Source organism: Delphinus delphis, chromosome 7, assembly GCF_949987515.2.
Source record: "Delphinus delphis chromosome 7, mDelDel1.2, whole genome shotgun sequence".
Lineage (NCBI taxonomy): Eukaryota > Metazoa > Chordata > Mammalia > Artiodactyla > Delphinidae > Delphinus > Delphinus delphis.
In genome coordinates this window covers 11,465,911-11,488,255 of record NC_082689.1, presented here as the reverse complement: position 1 = coordinate 11,488,255, position 22,345 = coordinate 11,465,911, and the positions used below count along the sequence as shown (strand labels likewise).

Here is a 22,345-nt window from a genome sequence, read left to right as displayed (position 1 = left end):
ATCTTCATTTTCAGCAGTCCTGTATGTCGCTTCTGGTTGTCTCAAGGTCAGACTCACATATTTGATTGCACTTCCTGTAATGTGCTGCAGTATGCCCCTCAGAGCATGTCCCTGATCTCCTTAGCTCCAGAGCTGAGGCTTACAGTTTTGCTCTTGAGAGCTGAGGGTTTGAATGAGACACAACTATATTAAGGTATCAGGCACTAAGCAAAATTAATGAGGTGGGAGGCAAGGAATTGTGAGAAATGGGAGTTTCTTGAAATTTTTGAGATAGAGCTTTGATATCAGATGAGCAACCATGATGATGCAGGTGCTACTAACCAGTTCTTGACATGCTTCTAAAGTTGCTGGTGATTTTTTTTTCCAACTAGAAGAGAGAAAGTATACATTTTGAACAGAGTTGTCCTCTGTCTTGAATTTCATAAATCAAAATATAAGCACCAAAAAAAGTATATGCTGGTGCTATTTTGTTATGAAAAACGTAGGTTCCCTTTGTTTTTTAACACATTGTAAGATACTAAACTTATGAAAATCATAAAGTGGAGGACAGTGAGACAAAGATACTTGAAGTGTTTGAAATATATTATATTGAAACATACAAACATATTTGACATTTATTTGTCTTATTTTTGTCTTATTTTTGCTTTTATCTTGTTACTCTCTGGTTCCTGATTCTGTCTTGTGCCTTCTCCCGCAAAAACCCGCCTTAGACCTGTGTTGCGTGGTGGGTCTGCTGCCGCCACCTCTAACCCTCATCATGACAACGCCAGGTAAACTTTGAGACTTTGTAATTACCAGGGTAGAGAGTTGACTGAACGTGTAGTTTGCAGGACGTAATGCATGTAGCAGCCACGCCTTTATATTATAGCTTGAATCTCTACAGCTTTTCTCTGAGTACATCCTGTTTTTCTCTGAGAACAGTGAGTCTAATCATTCATGACATTTGGCCAAAAGAGTATAAAGAAAAATAGTTATGATACATTATCATGGGAACATCAGAGACAGGGTATTTAAACATGGTTTTAATAGCTTATTGGCGGTCATACTAAAACACAGAAAAAAATAATCTTAAACCTTGTTTTATGTGCATCATTTTAATTGTTGCCTGAGGTTCTGTCCAGCATTTCCTTTTTAGTTGTTAATTGTCTGTAATGTCACTTCCAGTGTGTAGATAAATGTGTCTGTAAAGCATCATCTTAAATCAGCATTGGTAACCTGAGAAGTTAAATGTTTAGAAAGAGAATTTAGTTTTAAGAATTTTTGTCATCCGTTGATTAAGCTTTTCTCTCTTATTTTTGTCCCTTTCACACTTTCAGATATGCTTAGCCTGAGTAGTTATTTCTTCCTGTCATGCACAAGGACAGATAGAATGGCACATACGAATACTTCGAGGTTCTCAGGTGCCAAAATCTCATTTCCCAACTTCTTGGGTTAAAAAAAAAAAAAAAAAATTGGTTAGTATTTACAGATAGCATTTCTGTAATTTTTTCAGAGCCAGTTTTATTTATTTTAAGCAGAAATTGATTATCTGTAGCAGTAGATTTAAAACTGTCAGCAGGGGCTTCCCTGGTGGCGCAGTGGTTGAGTGTCCGCCTGCCGATGCAGGGGACATGGGTTCGTGCCCCGGTCCGGGAAGATCCCACATGCCGCGGAGCGGCTGGGCCCGTGAGCCTTGGCCGCTGAGCCTGTGCGTCCGGAGCCTGTGCTCCGCAATGGGAGAGGCCACAACAGTGAGAGGCCCACGTACCGCAAAAGAAAAAAACAGACAAAAAAAACTGGCAGCATTATTTCTATGATGAGAGGAAGCAAGCTGGCACGTTCATTTTTAGGCAAGAAAAGAGGGAAATACTGTTTTCTCATTAATACTGAATTTAGGTTAGAAAATTGAAAAGTGTGTCCTTAGGGGTCCCTTTCCACTCCGCTGACTTGTTTCTTTTTACAATATTAACTCAGTCCGTTTTAAGTTTTTCCTTGTGTATTTCTCGTAAGTTTGTGATCCTTTTATTTTTCTGTGAAAGTATTTTCAGGCAGTGATCTGACTTAGATTTCTTACAGAGTTTTTAGCTCTGATCAATACAGGTTTTAGTTTTAAGTCAAATTATACAAGTAAAGTCTTTTGTCATATCCTTAGCTTTCTTAGCAAATGAAGATTTCCTTTACAGATATTTAAAACCTTAGTTAGTTCAGGATCTAAATTGTGGGGAGTCCCTTTCAGTTATACTTCATTCTCTCTCTTCAGTCTGGGTCCCTTTACCTTTGAAGCAATTGCTTCTACTGTTTGTTGTTTTTTTCCCAATTATTTATCTCATGTATGACCTCACAAATAGAAGAGTTTTATTTTGAGGATAAAGTGTAGAGAAGAGGAATCTTCAACCCTTATGTTTTCCACTAATTGTTTAAGAATTCTGCTTAATGTTCAAAGGAATAATTAACTCAGATGTTTGTAAAGCCATAGTTCTTAGCACCTACTAACTTAGTAGCTAACTTCTCTATCTGATGCCGTTACTCTCGGTATTCCAGTATATTTGCTGTGTTCCCATGAAGGAAGGGGCAGATTAGGAGAAAGTAAGTTAATTTAGCCCTAAAAAGAACATTTAGAGATTGTTCTAGATTATCTAAAGTCAGTACATACCATCTATCATTGAAACTGCAACCTGTGTAATTAAAATCAGCGTTCAGAATGATGACACTGCAGGATTATACAATTAAAAATTGTTTTATGTTATTTATTAAAGTATTTTTGAATTATTTTCAGTGGCATTTGTAACAAAAGGATTTTCTGAATAGACTTGTCTTTAACGTGTCTGGAGGAAAAATATAATTCTCTTCATACACGTTTGTGTGGTAATATGCTTTTTGTAATAGGGACTTGCTTGAAATATTAAAAATATCAATATTACGCTCTATGTGCCAACTCTGTAGATTACATAGGAGTAACTTTTAAATTCAGTTTATTTATGATCCACTCATTTGGAAAAGTTAATGTGCCATTTTACTGAAATAACCATACAGGATTCAAATAGTAAGGATATAAATATACGAGGTGAATTATATGGTATGTGAATTGTATCTTAATTAAAATATATTTTAAAAGTGGAAATCTGGGCAAAGAGGAATAATAGCATTTGTGTGCATTTGTATCTCAGAAGTTTATTGTCATTCATTTAAAAATCGGTGCGCCTTTAGAAGTAACTGCATTTGAACAAGAAATACTTTTTAATGTTTCTCTAAGGTTTGTCTTAGTGGCTTTCCAGTATTATTTTATACACCGCTTCTTAATTATAGTATTTAAATTCTGGATCTGAATGTAGTGACAGGATGTATTCAGGTGATTTTATAATTGCTTCTATGGAGACACAGTAGAGAATAAGTAATTGGAAATAAGAAGTGAAGAGTGGAAATGGCAAGAGAAGAGGCACTGAGAAGAGTAGGAGAAATAAAACATGATCAGAGTCTTCCTTTTTCAGCTGGAGTTTGTTTACTTTGTGTTCCCTGCCATGAGTCTCAGCAGGGACTTCTGAGGAACCACATACAGACATCAGATGGTGGGAGAATTGTATTTCGTTATATGCTAGCACAGCAGCTCTCAAATCTTTTCAGCCAGGTATCCTTTTTAACACTGGCCATCCCTCTGAGTTGAAAAGTGTCTCCTTATTTATATCTTTAGTCAGGGTTTCTTCTCTTTCTCAAACTTTCAGGACACCTTCCTAGTATTCTAGGTAGTTGTTAAGCTAAGCTCTTTCCTTTCCTTTGTTAGTACCCGTCCAGATTGGTAAATATTTTAGTAATTTGTACTGTTAAATACCAGTCTTTTTAACAGTTCTCTGAGCATTACACAATATATTACATGATTTGACTTGCCAGGTACTTTTAGTTCTATTCTAATATTAAATCATATTTTTATTTCTTATCTGCTAGGTATGGCATTTCACATATAGATACAACGATTGAAGGAACCTCAGATGACATGACTGTTGTAGATGCAGCTTCATTAAGACGACAGGTATTTAATGTACCAAATACCATATAATCCTAAATTATATTCATATAATATTTAAAGTGGTAGTTCCTAACATTTTATCATTTTCTGTCCAGTGGAACCCATGGATTAAAATATTTTATCAAACTATTTATTAAACCATAATTGACTTTCCCATTTTGATTAAAGACATATTAAACTACTATTTACATGTTTTGATCAGCATAAAGCAGTATTACCAAAATGGATTGACGTAATTCTAGCCAATAACAAAGAATCCTAACATTTTAAGCAAACCAGTGCATCCATAAATTGCTCTGAAGCTGAGATGACCCTTCACAGTTGGAGCAAGCGGCCTGGGCCTTTTAACCCCATCACAGACCAGTCGGTGGATTCATGCTGCCTTCATAAGGGGGCATGAACTTGGGCAAGACAGTTGTTCAGCCCAGAGCTATTCACAGTAGGGACCAAAGCCGAGGACAGTGCTGTCAACCAGTGACACTCCTAACAGGTAGAGAATTAGCCTTTTAGTCCTGAAGGGTGGCAGGTCACAGGGCCCACTATAGTAGGTTAATTATTGGGATCCTTTTAGTAACTCAGAGAAGGCATAAAACAGTTAAAGCAGGTTAAAGGTGAAAAACTGAAGCTGAGTGACAGAAGCTCATAAGAGAAGAGAATTTAAGTGAATTTAAGCTGTCGTGGGTAACATTTTTTCTATATATAGCTTTCTTTATTTTGCTCCAAATGAAACTCTTCATGTTTGTAATCATTCTTTTTACAAATTAAACTACTTTGTAAGAATCTGATTGCATCATGCATTAAAGCTTCTATTCATTTTTTGATGTTGTTTTTTACTTAGATAATCAAACTAAATAGACGTCTACAACTTCTGGAAGAGGAGAACAAAGAACGTGCTAAAAGAGAAATGGTCATGTATTCAATTACTGTAGCATTCTGGCTGCTTAATAGCTGGCTCTGGTTTCGCCGCTAGAGGTAACCTCAACTCTCAAAAATATTGTCTCAACAGCTGGAAATATAAAGAATTTGCAAACCTCTTTATTTCTGTCTTTGCATTGTATGCCGTTTTACAGTCCCCACCCTGAAAATGTATTTCTCCCAGAAAGGATGGGGGAAAGACTTGTATTTGCAGAAGTAAAGGTATGTCCTGTCACTCGACTGTATTTAGTTTTAACCAGTTCTGCCATAACACCTACTTAAAATTCTCCGTTTGCATGTTTTGTAAATAGGACCTAGTTTGTTTGTTGTTTTGTTTTGTTTTGTTTTTGCCTCATCAGTCTGCATAGCTAATTCTATGAATGGGAGAGAAAAAAGTGTACAGAAAATGGATTTAGAGAAGTGTCTGTAAAGGAAAAATAATACTTTATATTGTCCTGTTTCTCAAACACTGTTAGATTAAACAGTTTAGTTAATAGACATTTTTGCATCCACATTTCAACATTAACACTACTGAAGTCATGGTCTGGTGTCAGATTTAATAAACTCAAGTCACCTCATGTTTCAGGATCACCTTCAATAAAATAATTCCTAACATTTTCAGCAGTTTAAGATGAGGGCAAAATGTGCATTTTTATTTTTATTTTAGTTTTGCAGATGGTTTTCTATAAAGTACATTTTTACTAAGTCCTTGTGTGAATGATTTAAAAAACTACAGAATAAGGTACAAATGTAGTGTATTTAATAAACTGTCAACCAAAGCTATATTTGTGTATCAAAAGATTTTATTTCATCATATTGTGCTGTGAGCTATATTCCATATTATGTTTCTTTATATGCACCTAAGTTTTCCCGGCTCTGGAGCAAGGAAAGCAATTAATGACTTGGCAGGTAGTAAGAACCCACTTGCTTCCTTTCAGATCTTCGTCCTGGTAGTGGTAGGCGCTGGTTTTGTTACAGCTGTTTTTGTAATTTGTAGTGTCTATAAAGTGGTTCAGCTAAAAATACCTTCAGTTGGGCTTCCTTGGTGGCACAGTGGTTGGGAGTCCGCCTGCCGATGCAGGGGACATGGGTTCGTGCCCCGGTCCGGGTAGATCCCACATGCCGCGGAGCGGCTAGGCCCGTGAGCCATGGCCGCTGAGCCTGCGCGTCCAGAGCCTGTGCTCCGCAACGGGAGAGGCCACAACAGTGAGAGGCCCGCGTACCGCAAAAAAAAAAAAAAAAAAAAAACCTTCAGTTGTGTTGCTTTTTCCATTGTATTTAGCTGATATACTAAATCTGATGAGATTAAATGCATCAATGAAACCAAGTGCTGGGAACCTTTAGTTCCCAAACTTTTTTTTTCCTTTTTTTGTTTCAGAAATGGATAGAATTTTACTTAGGTGCAGTATTCTCCATACATCTTCAGTGTCTTTCTACCAAGGCAGTGAGTTTTGAGAAAGACAATTAGGGGAAATTCCTTAGATGTAGGTATATTGAACTGTTCTATTCTTGCTTCTCTCCTGTCCTTCCAAAAAAAAAAAAAATATTTGGAGGAAGGATTCTTTTCTTTAATTCCTAGGGTTTATCCTGAGTTTGGTGACAATTTTTTTTACCCATGAAAGTCTTCTGACTTTCATAATATCCTAATGATGTCATTAATTATATTCTATCTTTATATGTATATCTCAAGGTAATTTCTGTGAATAATTGAAACTACAAAAATGATTTAAAAAACAATGGATAAGGGCTTCCGTGGTGGCTCAGTGGTTGAGAATCCACCTGCCAGTGCAGGGGACATGGGTACAAGACCTGGTCCGGGAAGATCCCACATGCTGTGGAGTTACTAAGCCCGTGTGCCACCACTACTGAGCCTGCGCTCTAGAGCCCGCGAGCCACAACTACTGAGCCCACAAGCCACAATTACTGATAACCGCCTGCCTAGAGCCCGTGCTCTGCAACAAGAGAAGCCACCGCAATGAGAAGCCCGCACACCGCAACGAGGAGGGGCCCCCACTCGCTGCAACTAGAGAAAGCCTGCATGCAGCAGCGAAGACCCAACGCAGCCAAAAATAAATAAATTAAATTAAATTAAAAAGAATAGTGGATAAAGTTAACACCTCTTTTGTTGGGCAGACATGAAAAGGATTGATTCCATAAAAGTCAAAAATGAACATGAGCAGGAATTCCAGGAGATAAGCACAAAAGCTATTTTTCTCCCTATTGACTTTTACCAAACACTGGAGACCTAGAACTTTCTCTCTTAATGGCTATACGGGGGTAGGAGATATAATTACATGTCTTCCTAGGCAGGCATTAGCTATAACAGGAGACTCCTGCATGAAACTCAAACCCCAAAAAACTACACCCTCAGTGAAAGGGTAAATGAGAAATCAACTTAGCAACCAAAAGGGGACAACAAAGAAACATGTCTTCACCTTGTCACAGATCTAAAAACAAAAGAGCTTGAGTCTCTCTAACTCCAAAACCAAGTCCAGCTATGCCAGCCTCCCTTCCCTAGAAGTCATTTTTCATCATTGTAAGAAAGTGGTTTGGGAGTTGAGAGGATCAGATTCACTCCTGGTCAGGATGGTCAAGAAATACTTCTTAGATATTTGAGCTGAACCTTGAAATAAATAAATATATGATTTCAACAAGCAGAGAATGAAGAAAAGATTCCAGATGCAGGGAACAGTGGAAGAAAAGGATACAGTCAGGGCCAGTAACAGTAATCAACCTACCATACTCACTAGTGCCATACAACTAAGTAGCAAGTACAAGTGTAGCCAAGTACATTGTGCCACTACTTTCGGAACTCTGTTTAATGGTTGGGCGTTTTTCACTTCTAGGAATACTTGTTGAAGCATTTGCTGGTTATTGACACTTTGAGGGATAATTTTATGAAAATATATTTGCAAGAGAGCTTTCCTTCTTTTCCTGCATGAATGTCTGTTATCCAGCTTCTTGATCATATTTGATACTGAAATTGAACTTCTTCTGGCCTCAAGTTTGGAAAAATGTAACTACCGTAACTTGTTCTTTTACTTACAATGTATTATCGTGTCAGTAAGTAGAGAGTCGTGTGTGCACAGCACTGACCTCAGTAGTAAGCGGTTATAGCAGATGCACCACAAGCCCTGCTCTTAAGGAATTGACAGATTAATGGAGGAGGAGGGAAATAAGGCTTATTAAAGAAGTAGAGGATTATAAAAATAATTTTATGAAGGAGAAGGAATTTGAGATATATGCCCAAGAACAGGGAGAGAGTGTTTCAGATGGTGGATGCAGTAAAAAAATAAAAGTATAAAGATTCCAACGTGAGATTGAACATGGGAATGGAAGTGAGAAATAAAAAACAATGAGCTTTGTAGATGACTAGGTGCATGTTGTATGTGGGGGGGGGGGGTGTATAGACGTGCATTTGTAAGTTTAGGTACCGGGGTGGAGATGGCATGTCCCCAAAAGCCACCTCACCACAAGTGGCCCATCGGCTTTAGGCATTTAATCAAGGCTGCAGTTTCCACAAGACCAAAATTGCAAAGAACTAACTTGCCAGCTATTTCAGCTGATTGTGCTACTGCCAGCCATCCTTTCTTTTGCCCTCTGACATGAGAGGCTCACGTCTGTTCATGACCCTGTAGCAAACTGGGGTCATCTCTCACCCATTTCCAGGCTAATGAAGATTATATGCACTGTCATTGACTTGTTCAGTCAAATACAGTGAGCTGTCGTGTTTATTTTACTTGCGTTTTAATTTTGTGGCTCTTGGCAGTTTGACATTCATTTAGTAAGTGTTGAGTCTTGGCTAAAAGCTGAGTACTAAAGATAGGATTAATTCATTCAACAAAATATTCGTAGTGGCCCTACTTTGTATCGGGCACGGTACTTGGTACTGACTCTCCCGGGAGTGAATAAAAGAAAAATATCCCTGTACCCATGCAGCTTATGGTCTTATGGGGGAGAGTGAAATTTAAGGAACAAGTACACATTAAAATGCTGTTGCCATTGTGATCAGTACTGTTAAGTCAGCAGTCCCCAACCTTTTTGGCACCAGGGACCGGTTTCGTGGAAGACGTTTTTTCCACGGGGTAGTGGGGGATTGTTCAGGTGGAAATGAGAGCGACGGGCGCGGCGGATGCTGAAGCTCCGCTCGCGCGCCCACTGCCCTCCTTCTGTGCGGCCCGGGTCCTAACAGGCCGTGGACCGCTACCGGTCCATAGCCCGGGGGTTGGGAACCCCTGCTGTAAATGAAAGAACGCTAAAGGAGAGAGTAAAGGGAAGCCTGCCTTCCATTAGGCTGTTAGGGAAGGCCTCAGAAAAAGTGATACTTGTGCTGAAGTCTGAAAGATGAAGAGGATTTAGCCAGAGCTTAGACAGGTGGGAGTGAGAGGTGGGAGCTGGGCAGAGAAGAGGCCTTGCTGAGGACCTGAAGAAGGAAAGAGCTAATGAATAAATGGATGAGAAGGACATGGTCCCTGTTCTCTTAAATTGTGTTAAAGTGATGGATTTATAAACAAAAATATTTACGTTACATTGTGACAGGTATGATAATCGTGGTTTGGGTAAGTGCTAACTTAGTTTGTTGAAATCATGCACTCTGGGAAGGCTTTTTCAAATAGTAGATTTTTAAGCTAGACCTTAAGGATAAATAGGTATTTATAGGAGTATAGGAAGAAGGTCTTTATACAGTGAATGGGTTCAGAAAAAAATGCCTATAAGTTCTTGATGTTACTGATTGGGGGGAGGGGGACAGCTATAATATATGTATTGTAAATTATTTCTAAAATCTTAAGCCCAGTGAATATAAATAATTGAAAAAAAAGCAGGAATGATCATATTCAGAAAATTGTAGATTTTGAGTTTTGTCTATTTTATAACATTTTAATATGGTAAATACGCTGTTTCGTTATCCTGTCTTAAAGTGTGGCATATATATAAGCCAGATTTCGAAAGACTGATTTTTTTTTCCCTAGATATTTATTGTTTTTTTAATTATTGCGAAAAATGCGAACATAGGAAAATTGAAGAGTGTAATGAATTGCCATATGCCTGTCACCTAAACGTAACATTTTTCAGTTGCTTCATTTTTTAACTGAAATGGCATTTTCCCCCAAACACATAAATATTCATTTCTGAAAAATAAGGACATTTTCCTACATAACCATAAAACCATCATCAGGCATAAAAAAACTAACAGTAAGCCCTTAATATTACCTAAACCAGTCCTTGTGCAGGTTCCCCCAGTTATCCCCAACAAGGTTCACGTAATCTATTTGGTTGAATCATGTCTGTCTCTTTGCTCTCTTAATCTAGAATAGTTCCCTCCACCCATCCAACCTTTTATTTTTCTTATACTACATTTTCTTGTTGAAAACAGGGGACCATTGACTGTTTACTGTCCCACCTTTTGAATTTGTCTGAATAATGTCCTCTTTCCCTGGATTTTCTGTAAGCTGAATTAGGTCTAAAAACTTGATTGTATTTAGATTACTGTTCACACTTGAATAACTCAGGGGTTACGGGCGCCAGCTTTCCACGCAGTCAGAAATCCACATGTAACTTTTGGTTGGGCCTCCATATGCTGGGTTTCTCTGTATCCAGGACTCTGCACCCACCGATTCAACCAACTGCAGATCGTGTAGTACTCTAGTATTTATTTACTCTTGGAAGAAATCTGCATTATAAGTGGACCTGCACAGTTCAAACCTGTGTTGTTCAAGGGTCAACTGTATATATTTAACCTTTTTGAAGTATAAAGAAATGCAATAAAAAGGTCCCATACTTTGGCTTCCAGTATAACTTCTGTTCCTGCTTACCCTCCTCCTTCCCTCCCTTCCTTTCTCCACATATGAGAACATAGTTAGAAAATCCGAATAGTACAGAAAGACACAAAACAAATTGAAAGCTTCTCTCCACTTTTCCCCAAAGTCAACCGCTGATGATATTTTTCTTTCCATATGAAAATGTGCATTTACCAACATGCTTCAGTGTAGAAGCTTGACTTGTTTTTTAAGTACATCAAAGGTGACTTTAAAAACAACCTTTGGATTAAACTGACTCATCCACAGCTTTCTAGATAATGTTCCATTATTGAATTTCTAAAAGCATGTCTTGTAAATGTCATTCTAAAATGGTTCAAACTAGTATTTCCATTTTATTATTATTAAACTACACAATTCGGTTTCTTCGCTTAGAGACTCCTCCACACAGACAGCCAAGGAAGCCGATGAGTATCTGACTGAGCCCAAACAGGATCTCAAGAATGCCCACAAGCAGTAGACCTAAAAATACTGAGAAATGGATAATCCTATGCTTGTTTTCCATAGAATTGAAGTGTAAGCTGTATGTTCTCCAGTTACTGGCTGTTGTGTTGTTGTTGGAGGGATTATTGAAATCCGTAGGAGAAACACAAGAGTCGTCAAAGAACCACTGCAGATCGAAGGATTCTGGATGAATGGCACTGGACAAAATGAAAGAAATGATAATGATAAGATATTCAGGAATACCACTGACCGTCTAAAGAATGCAGCATTGTGCCTAGAAAAGGACATGTATGGTAAAACAGAAAGTGCTTTTGAAACATCGTGCCCAGAAACTATAGCTAAGGTGAGGGTTTCTGAGCATGTGCCGTTGTACTCTTAACAGTTGTAAAACGTTGACATCGTATATCCCATCACTCAACAAGCATCTACAGAGGATCTACTCTTAGGTTGAACTGTATGAAATTTTCTATGTCAGAAAGGGTTGAATATTAAGTTTCCTGTGGTCGCACCTATTCATGCAGGCACTCTTCTACTGGCTAAAGAAACTAAAACAAGCTCCCCCGTTCAAGGAGCTCAGTTCTTAGTGCAAAACTGGTGTGTTGCGTCTGTTCTTAAACCCGATGTACAATGTTTACTCACAAAAGGCATTTCAAATATGTCTGGTTAAAACCTTGTTGTAACAAGGTATGGAGAATGAGAAACTTTTAGCCCTAACACATCTGTCCTGACATGATTTATCTTTGGTTTTCTACAGTAGGACTAAGTGTTCTTAGAGAGTTTGCATTTCTGCATACCAGCAACTGATGTGCAGCCTGGGAAGAACAACAGCATGTCAGCACGTGGAATATGAGTATGCTCATTGCAGTTTGCAGCGAGCGTAGGGTCACTCTTCTGTAATTGTTTACTCTCCGTAACTGTCTGTCTCCCCAACTAGAGTGGGAATACCTTGATGCTGTGACCTCCAGCTTGGCCTGGCGCCTGGTACATGGTGAGTAGCCATGCGCTGAGGACTGAATGTGTATAGCATGTGTGGTTGAAATCTCTAATTTTCTACTCCAGCTCTACTAGTAAAGGGAGTTTCTTTGGATTTTGATCCACAACAGCTGTGGTAGGCAAATTTTGAGAGATTTTTCTTTTTTAATGCAGCGAGATAAGGAAAAAGGGAAAAAAAAATTTTCATGTAACTACAAAAGTGAATTCTAGTTATTTTCCATACTGAACAATATATAGGTAACGAATGAATTAGGTTGTTCTTTTCTTCCAGTTTTACAAATTGTGCCTAGATTCAGGCCCAGAACCATCTTACAAGACTGAAATGAGCCATTTCCATGTAACTCTTCAGCATTATTTGTTACTCTGTGAGTTAAACTTTTGATTCATTGTCATGCTGACTGTGTTTCTATTATGTTTGCATGATTCCATTGGCTGCTGCTTTGTTTCTTTCTTAAGGCTTATAGGTAAGCCTCTAGATTTTTTTTTTACTTATTGTGTTTTTATTCAGTTTATCAAATTATAAAGGTAATATATGCTTAGGGCTTACAATTTTTTAAAATATTTATTTATTTATTTTGGCTGCGCCAGGTCTTAGCTGCAGTGCACAGGATCTTCCTTGTGGCACGCGGGATCTTTAGTTGCGGCATGCAGACTTCTTAGTTGGGACATGCATGAGGGATCTAGTTCCCCGACCAGGGATCAAACCCGGGCCCCCAGCCTTGGGAGCACAGAATCTTACCCACCGGACCACCAGGGAAGTCCCAGGGTCTACAGATTAAATTAGATCAGAAGTGGAGAAAGTCAATGCTCCCTTCCTTCCCCCAGGGCATCCTCCATTACCATTCTCCAAAGATGAAAGTTAAGTTTTTGGTGTATATTTCCAGAACTTTTTAATATACATGCACATATGCAGCTGTAGATTTTTAAAGGACAAGGATAATCCATCTAAGTCAACTACTCCTTTTAGAGGAGACCATACCCAAAGCACTCTGAATGCAGTGATTCCTCCATTTCTCTGCGATTGGGCCAATTGGGATTAATGTGCTAAATACCTAAGAATCTGTCCCACGCCAGATAACATGGCACTGGGTCAGCACCACACTATCCTAACCTAACTAGCTGCAGCTGTGTAAGACGGCAAAAGGTTACTCACGTTAAGTTTTCAAATGACAATTCACAACTGGAAGTTCTGTTGCCTTGAGAGTTACAAATGAGAGGGCCCTCCGCGAGAGCCTGGATGGACACCGTCAGGCAGTATGCAGCTCCAGTGACTGTGATCACGTTCAGAAGTGATGAAAGAAACATCTGAAAAATAAAGTAGGCACATTTGCACATGTTGTTACATGTTGCCTGTCTGTTTCTAGTTTCAGCAGCACATGCAGTCTTTATCATCAGCTGCTGCCATTCTGCTGACACCTTACAGTCCTAGATCTTAAGATCACAGTTTGATTAGGTGTGACTTACACAAGAAGGCAGAGGGCAGAGTGCCTGCCATTTCATTAGACTTGCTAAAAGATCATTGATCTTGCCACTGTTTCTGAAAAACCTGAACTCTTATGCTCTACGTGAACCTTGTCCATTTCAACGGACCACTACAGTGTGTCAGGAACAAAGATAGACTGTAAATAACTAGCAAAGTAACTATAATCCTATATGAATACCAAATGTCAGGAAAAGGTAATTTAAAAAATAAATAAACCAAACTCATGGCTATAAATATGTACCCTTTTAAACAGTGGCTCTCATCCCTGGGAGCACATGAGAATCACACAAGGTGCTTTTGAAAGATACTAATGCAGAATCTCAGGGGGACCACCAGGCATTGGTATTTTTAAGATTTTCCACAGGTGATTCTAATGTTCCCATCAGGCTGAGAACCATTGCTTTAAAACCTCAAGCTCAGTCAGGAATATTTACTGTGATTTCTTATTTATTGATCTACCTGCTTCCTTAAAGAATTATGAGAGCCCTCAGTGTTACTTCGTAACAATGTTCATGGCATAAAAAGTATGATGACTGGGAATTTTGGAGTCTGATGGATTTGGATACAAACCTACCTAATAACTGTGCTACACTGGCAGGTTATATGCTTTCTCTGAGGATCAATTTCTCAGTAAAACAGATCATAAAACGTATGGGTTTTCAGAAAAATAAGATAGCGTATTTGAAAATGTTCTGAGTATAGTGAGAGAAGGTTAATAAATATTAATTTCCTTTACTTTTAACATAGTTACAATTTTATACATGCCAAATGTTTGAAAAAATAAGTGTTGTCTCCTTTAACTTAACTGGATAAGGACAATTAACAGTCTGCTCCTAGTAAACCAGTCTTTCACATGCATAAGAGAACTGAGGATACTTTTTCCCTAAGTATTTTATACACACCACAAAAGTAACAAGTATTTGAGTATTATGAAATTGATTACAGCCCTGAGTGCAGACAAAAATCTCCTTTCTTTGAAAACTTTTAGACTGAAACCGAAGATTGAGGAGAGGTCTGAAAGCTCGCTCCAAAACCAAATTTTTATGGGAAAACAAAAAGACAAACTTCACACTTTCAGCATTATCATATAAATTATTCTAAATAACGTGTTTCTAGGACCAGCCCTGCCACTGGAGCCACACGGTGATTCAGGAGATGCTGACGCCTCGGCGGCTTTGCTGAGATGCCGGTAACTGCTTATGCACCAGACCAGCTGTGCTGTGCTCACCCCGGTTTTGTTATTGCAGCATGCTCTTTTCCTCGCTGCTAAGGACATCGTTGTTGCTGGAATGACCTGGAAATTACATCAACAGGAACAAAGAATATTATTACTTCTCATCAGTTGATAAAGCAATAATCTTCACTTTCTACTTGCCAGCAGTTGTGGGAAGCCAAGAGGCTTAAGAGAATAAAAAGGAGATGTGACAATGTCCTTGATCTTGTGACCCTTAACGATCCCCATTTGGACCATAAAGATTAAAAAGGGGGAAAGGATGGGGGATTTCAGTATAGCAATTTAAAACTTCCATCTACATTTTTACTTTGAGTCATTAGAGAGACTTGGATTTTAAATAAAGTTATTTATTCATTATTTTGGAGGAATGTTTCTGAAGGAATGGCTGCATCATCCAAAATTCACTTTTTTTTTTTTTTTTACTATAATCTGCAACCACTTACCCAATTTCCCCAAAATAGTGTGAATTAATCTGGCAAGGATTCAGAAAGGAACTCGATGGTTTTGTCTGCCTGGTAGTTGGGAGCTAAGAATTCTGTCACTACCCTTCTCCCACTTCCCTAACTTTCCTCTCACTCCCAGGGTCACCACCAGCTCAGTAGTTCCCCAAACTTATTATTTGAGAATTACTTTTAGTTCTACGTTCTCCTTTCTACTCCTGTATCCATGGTATGGAATGATCTCACTTCACACTGATGTTTAGAAATCTTGTATTACATTCTGTGTCAAAGGAACACACATTGCTGGGGAAAGCTGTAAGAAATGATGCCATGTTCACAGGCCTTAGGTTAAAATTTCTACTAATAACTAGTCAGCAGCTATAACTAGAAATTCTTCATGAAAGAAGTTTTGTATCATTGAAGGGTTGAATGTCGATTACTTCCTTACACTTAAGATATTTTAGCCATAAGTTTTTTGCCGTCTCAGCACAGCTGCCCTTGAGTAGTTCTCTCTCTCTCCTTCCACTCTTGTTTTCTAACATTTTACTGAGTTCTAACAACATACCAGGCACTGTTATAGGTGCTATACGTGTTTTAGTTCATTCACAGCCTCGTAAAAATCCTATGAGGTAGGGCTTCCCTGGTGGCGCAGTGGTTGAGAGTCTGCCTGCCAATGCAGGGGACACGGGTTCGTGCCCCGATCCGGGAAGATCCCACGTGCCGCCTAGCGGCTGGGCCCGTGAGCCATGGCCGCTGAACCTGAGCGTCCGGAGCCTGTGCTCCGCAACGGGAGGGGCCCCAGCAGTGAGAGGCCCGCGTACCACAAAAAAAAATCCTATGAGGTAGGTGCCAATTATCCCCATTTTACTGGGTCGGAAAACTGAGGCACAGGAAGCTTGAGTAACTTGCCTAAGAAAGTGGAAGAGTTGGGAGTCACAGTTGCGCATTAGGGTTCCAGAGCCCAGACTCAACCACTATTCCAGTCACACTGGCCGATTCTAGCAATTCTCTGTTCCTCCTTAGAGCTTGCACCTTCTCATCTTCCCCACCACCATCACCCCCTCACTCATCTCATTGTCCTCCTCCTAATTGCTCCTTCCCCAATCCATTTTTCCAAGACCATGTCCACCTTTGTCCTTTCAGAGCAGGTCTCGGATTGAACAGCCTTACAAGGCAGCTTTCCTGACAGACTTCACCCCACTCTGACCATGTGCTGACTCCGTGTCACGTATGGAAAACACTGTATTGTTATCAAGCTTTGCTTGCATACTGCCTTGACCACCAACACTCTTATAATTCAAAGGGCACGTGTATGTATGGCAGCCTAGCCATTCAAGGCATAGCTGAGAGCCCAGAAGAAAAGGGAAAAGAAATGTATGTACCCAAATAGGTGTCAGTGTTCATGGGCTAAATTTCTTTTGTTGTACTTAGAAGTGATACTGCCTTCTGAGCTTAAGGAACAAATCATTTAGAACAGGAACTGGCAAACTGGCCCACTGCCTCTTTTTTATAAACTTTTATGAAAACAGACATGCCCATTCGCTTACTTATTATCCATGCTGCTTTGGCGCACCAGCAGTAGAGTTGAATTATTGTGAGAGAGACTGGCTCACAGAGGCTAAAATATTCACTACCTGGCTTTTCGCAGAAAAAAACGTGTTAACCCCTGATTTAGAAATTTAATCTGTTAAAAGAAAGAGCAACATTAAATTATAATTAAAATGGATAAATCATTCCATTTTCCTTATTGATGTAAATTAAACTCTGCTAACTTTCTTGAAGGTTAATTTATTTCAGAGATGCTGAAAGAGATACTTTCATAGTTCGCTTCTCTTGCAAAGGAATTTTATAAAGTAATAATAGCTTATCATGTATGAATCCTCACCTGGTTGACTTCATGGCATGTTGACACATCTTTGTTACATCATTATGGGTAACTTGATAACTCTGTATTTCAAGCATTTTGCTTATTCAGAGCTTTGGAAATTAGAGGGGCTCTTTATAGGATGAACATTAAAATGTGAAAGTGTGTGTGTGTATGTGACTGAATTATAAGTCTTCCAGATAATCTCCTGCACAAGTAAGTAATCTTGAGAATAATCTTTCTCTTCAATTCCTAAGCACATTTGAATGCATGAGTTTTTGTGAAACTTTTTCTTGATAATCGTTTGTTTTTATAAAGAAAAGAAGTAGCACTGTTTATTTTTCCTTACAGAAATCCATATTTTCATCCAGTTTTAGAAATAAGGCATATGATTTCATCAGTGAAGTACAGAAGAGCTTTAGACCATTACAACTCTAATAGAATTCAAACTTTCAGGGTTCTTCTAAGTACTTGAACATGAAAGTAACAAAACAGTGGCTCATTATATAAAATCTATTTTGAAAATTTTTGTTAGACATAATATTTTCTAATGTAACGTTCAACAATTTCTTCTCTGTTAAGGTTTTAATAATTGGTGAATTATTACACAATAAGTGAACTCAGTAAATAGGCATGATTAAGATTAGGCTTACAATTAATCTATAAAATAAAATGGTCTTTATTTTTTAGAGGAAACATTTCAAGGAAACGTTTCAAGTCGTTTTTTCAGGACTTGGAAAAAGAATGTGTATGGGTTTTTCCATTTAGCAGATAATAGGTGAAGGTAATTACGTAACATATTTACTCTTAGTTATGGTTTCAAAGATGACAAGGTTCACCTCTGTTTTGGGTAAATCATAAAACCATAAAATGACTGTATTTTATGGAGTAATCGATAATGAATTCCATAGTTTTTATTATTGACTACTTCCTGCAAAATTCCCTGTTTTTGAAACAATACTAATTTAAAATGCTACAGATTAGAAAGATTTCAAGAACTATGACAAAAGTGCTTATCACGACAGTGATTTCTTCATTAACTTTTCTGTGTATTTACAAGTATATTGAGAGTTCAATGTTTTGAACTAAGTCAGTATTTTGATAGATGTAAAGGACACAATTCCCTTTGAAAAAAGATATTCTTCCACATTCTATATATAGCCAAGGATCAAGAAAATAACCTTTCTATCACCCACTTATTTGCTTGTGAGCCTAGTCTAGAGTTTGAGGCTCTAGCTATAAAATGTCTATTGAACTTTTCAAAGGGTTGTGTGATACTTTGAAGATATTCCACAATACCGAGTAATAGTAAGAGCCTGGCGTGATACCAGCACATTGTTAATATTTATTGAGGTGATAAAGCAAACTTAATCCTGGAACAAGAAAAGTCCAGGGCTTCCCTGGTGGCGCAGTGGTTGAGAGTCCGCCTGCTGATGCAGGGGACACGGGTTCATGCCCCGGGCCGGAGCCTGTGCTCCGCAACAGGAGAGACCACAACAGTGAGAGGCCTGCGTACTGCAAAAAAAAAGTCCAGGGCTTCCCTGGTGGCGCGGTGGTTGGGAGTCCGCCTGCCGATGCAGGGGACACGGGTTCAGTGCCCCGGTCCGGGAGGATCCCACATGCCGCGGAGCGGCTGGGCCCGTGAGCCATGGCCGCTGAGCCTGTGCGTCCGGAGCCTGTGCTCCGCGGCGGGAGGGGCCGCAACGGTGAGAGGCCCACATACCGCAAAAAAAAAAAAAAAAAAAAGTCCAGATTCTCTGAAACGATTTCATATTTATATAATTTTTCTATGCTTCAGTTTCCTGGTCACTTAAGTTTATGGGTTAAGTTATAGATCTTGTCTTTCCCCTTTGTCAGCCTGAGACAGGTGATGAGGATTATGTTGCTAATACTGGTGGAAAACAGAGCTTTGGAGTCAGATAAATCTGGAATTGGGTTTCACACCTACTATGTGACCTTGTTAACATTCTTAACCTTCTGTTTGCTGGTCTGTTAAAATACAAATGTTAATAACTACTCAGCCAAGTTATTATAGCATTTAAATAAGATAGTGTAATGTATGAACCCAGTGGTTAGCACTTAACAGTGGTCTCTCTTTCATATATAATGACCTACAAGTGTTTTCATGTTAAGTCTGGAGATAAGACTAGAATAAGACTAGAAGCAATAACTGATCGTCATTGTAACACACATACACACACACACATACATCCAAGCAAAGGCGCATTTCTCTGGCATTAACGAGACCACAAGTGGGTGTTATTAGCACCCAAGTGGTATCACAAAAACAAGGCTCTTGAATGCTGAATTTTCAAACTTCAATTACATCCCCATTTGACTGATACGGAAACAAAATCACAGGATAAATGATTTGCTAACAGTAGTATATTGGAGAATATACAACCAGAATATCTCAATATCCTGTCATGTCTGAAAACAGGATTTATTGCTCTACACCATGGGTACCACCCAGGCCTGCTGAGTCAGAGTTCCCAGAAGGTCTGTGAATCTGCACGTATTACAGGTGCCTCGGGTGGCTTATGACCAGGTACCTTGGGGAGTTCTATCTTACACTGCTCTGCTACGGACTTCAACAAAGATAGCCCTGTTAAAAATGATCGAACATTAAACAAGCACCATGATGTACGGGTTGTAAAAGATCTGAATCAAAACATCCCTGAGGTCAGAAAGCCAGGGTTTCAAGTCCCCAACCTCTCGGGCCAGCTCCCCTCGGTGCAGGCCATGCCATGTTCATGCCTCACCGTCATCATCCAGGAGACTCATCGGGCGTGGAATGTTCTTGCCCTTCCTCTTGAGCACTTCTCGCTTTTGCCGTATTCCCTGTGAATACTCAGAGCTGGTTTTGGCAAAGGAAAGCTGAGGGAATAAATTCAAAAAGTCCCGAACACTAACTATGAAGCTTGGAAGAGCAGCCTTATATGCGAAGAAGTATGATACGTAATTACCCAACCAATTTTTTTTTTTTTTTTTTTTTTTTGCGGTACGCAGGCCTCTCACTGCTGTGGCATCTCCCGTTGTGGAGCACAGGCTCCGGACGCGCAAGCTCAGCAGCTATGGCTCACGGGCCCAGCCGCTCCGCGGCATGTGGGATCTTCCTGGACCGGGGCACGAACCCATGTCCCCTGCATCGGCAGGCGGACTCTCAACCACTGCGCTACCAGGGAAGCCCAATTTTTATCAATATCTTATTTTTTGCCCAAGCTCCCTAGCCTGTACCACAGTTCATTTAAATTGTTGTTCTTCACTGATGCCAATATAAATTAATACCGTACTCACTGATCCTCACTATATCCTAAGCCAAGACATAGCTCACGGCAAGGCTGCAAGATGGTCTTTAGACCGTGTTCAGTAAAATAGCTCCAAATCAAGTCAAATAAATTTCACTCACCATCAGACCTGCTCCAATAATCCCAGGGAACAACCATTCAAAGCAAGAGATGGGGTTTTTAAAAGTTTGGCCTTCCTCCACTAAGTTGACAATTAGAGGTATTGCATTGAGAGTTACTCCAAACAGAAGTAGAACCAGCAGGCTGAATCCATTGCAGGCTGTCCATCCTTCACAGCAGGTCATGGTCACCCCCTGGTTCGAGGAGAAACCCTGTCAGGGTGGCTGTTTTTGTGGCACTGTCTTGCCTTTTATCCTGAGCTTTCTAGTTAAAGCTCAGCACTTACAAAAAAAAAAAAAAAAAATTACAGAAATGAGTTCAGAGTCCAGTAGGGCAGGACATTATTATGAGGAGTATTGCAGGAAGTAAGGACGATTTTACGTTACCATGGGGTGGGGAAGGTAGGTGGGAAAAAAATCTGTGGTTGCTACTAGGTAAATTTATACATGAAAATCAGCAGATAAGAAAAATGGGTTTAAAATACACCCTTCTAACATATTTTACATTATACCAGTATGCCATATAAAAAGTAAAAACAAGAATATCCAGTTAATATAACCTATTTTTCTTGTTGTATTGATATTATTACCAGCTATGGAAGATCCTTATTTTGAAATGGTTCAACAAGAAAATGAATATATATGAGATTGGGAGAAAACATTTTCTCTACTGCCAATGTTCTTGATTAGTCAAAATGTTAGGGTTCAGTTTCAGGCTGTATGCTCACACACACAAAACAGGCTTTCTACTTCTTGGTCTCTACCCTATGAAGACTGACTGCTGGTCCTGTGTCTGTTTACTGTGAGATGCCTCTATATTCTCATAATAAATTATCCCCCTATTAGTACTTTAAGTGGGCTTCTTTTTTTTTTTGAAAACAAAGCCAAAGTTACTAAAACCAAGGATAGAAAAGTATACAAATAACTTGCCATACTAAAATAGCAAAAGGAGTCAAGAAAACGGAAGGATTCTATCAAGATGGGCAAAGAAGCAGGATTCCTCTCGGCTTTGGAAGATGGCTAGAATTTGACACAAAAAGATGGTCAGAAAGGTATTTCATGTACCACTGTCAGTTGCAGAAAACCCAAACTCTGCTAGCTGTGCTAAGCTGGAAGAAGGATAATTGGGGAATCGAGTACAAAACTGTTGGGAGGGCTGGAGGGGCAGTCTCCAGGAATGCCTTCCAGGACATGACTGCTGAATGGCCCCAGGGGAACTTCTGCCTCTGCAGTCCTCACAAAGGCAGGGAAATCAAGAAGCCACCTCTGGGATGCATACACCACGGCAGCCGCAGTCCAGGAACCCACCGCCACTGCTGCTGCCACTGCCCCTCCACAACCTCAAGGGTAGACAGGACCCTGGAACGCTGAATTTGACTTCTCCTGCCACTGCAACTTCTTCTTAGCTTCCGTGAAAGTAGTATCTGGACCCAGGAACATTGCGGCTGTGCAGAAAACTCAAAACCCCTGCCCCCCATCTTCCTTCACAGCCACAGACAGAAGCAGCAGAAAGAGGGCCTCTACCTCCTTGCTGTCTTCCATATTGTTACTGAAAGTGGGGTCTGGCTGCTCGCCACTCAGAAGCCAATAAAGAGGCATGTTGGTGGAAAGGAAAATTTGCTGAGGGGAGGGCGGACTCCTGTCCAAAGGCCGACTCCCCACCCCACTGACAATCAGTGGGCAAGAGCTTTTATAGACGGAGGCTGGGGGCTACATGCAGAAAAAGCACAGTCAGTTCTGAGAGTCATCT

The 22,345-nt window shown here is 39.6% G+C and overlaps 2 protein-coding genes across 12 annotated transcripts in view; one reads left to right on the top strand and one right to left on the bottom strand.

Annotated features, from left to right (window-relative positions):
* Positions 1-5,698, top strand: part of MFF (mitochondrial fission factor) — a 34,766-nt gene extending 29,068 nt beyond the window's left edge. For 10 of the 11 annotated variants that reach the window (XM_060016003.1, XM_060015998.1, XM_060016002.1 and 7 more), the window contains 3 exons: positions 711-770; positions 3,919-4,003; positions 4,839-5,698. In XM_060016003.1, coding sequence (XP_059871986.1) covers positions 711-770; positions 3,919-4,003; positions 4,839-4,970 — 277 coding nt within the window. In that variant the 3' untranslated portion in view covers positions 4,971-5,698. The remainder of the gene's footprint in view (positions 1-710; positions 771-3,918; positions 4,004-4,838) is intronic. The other variant, XM_060016008.1, reaches the window with a different exon arrangement.
* Positions 5,699-10,628: 4,930 nt separating this feature from the next.
* On the bottom strand, positions 10,629-20,830 carry TM4SF20 (transmembrane 4 L six family member 20). The gene is made up of 4 exons (XM_060015996.1): positions 20,599-20,830; positions 14,880-14,945; positions 13,322-13,473; positions 10,629-11,372 (listed from the first exon to the last, which is right to left on the bottom strand). Exons 1-4 carry the CDS (start codon positions 20,779-20,781, stop codon positions 11,081-11,083), a joined length of 693 nt encoding a protein of 230 aa, XP_059871979.1. The 5' UTR covers positions 20,782-20,830; the 3' UTR covers positions 10,629-11,080.
* Between the last annotated feature and the right edge of the window lie 1,515 nt (positions 20,831-22,345).

What these genes read in the sequence shown, in the direction of transcription:
- TM4SF20 (XM_060015996.1), bottom strand. Translation starts at nt 20,781, where the DNA reads ATGACCTGCTGTGAAGGATGGACAGCCTGCAATGGATTCAGCCTGCTG. An exon ending in TTATTGGAGCAGGTCTGATG is followed by an intron (nt 14,946 to 20,598) that starts GTGAGTGAAATT and finishes TGTAATTTCCAG; the next exon opens with GTCATTCCAGCAACAACGAT. An exon ending in GCTGCAATAACAAAACCGGG is followed by an intron (nt 13,474 to 14,879) that starts GTGAGCACAGCA and finishes TTTATTTTTCAG; the next exon opens with ATGTTTCTTTCATCACTTCT.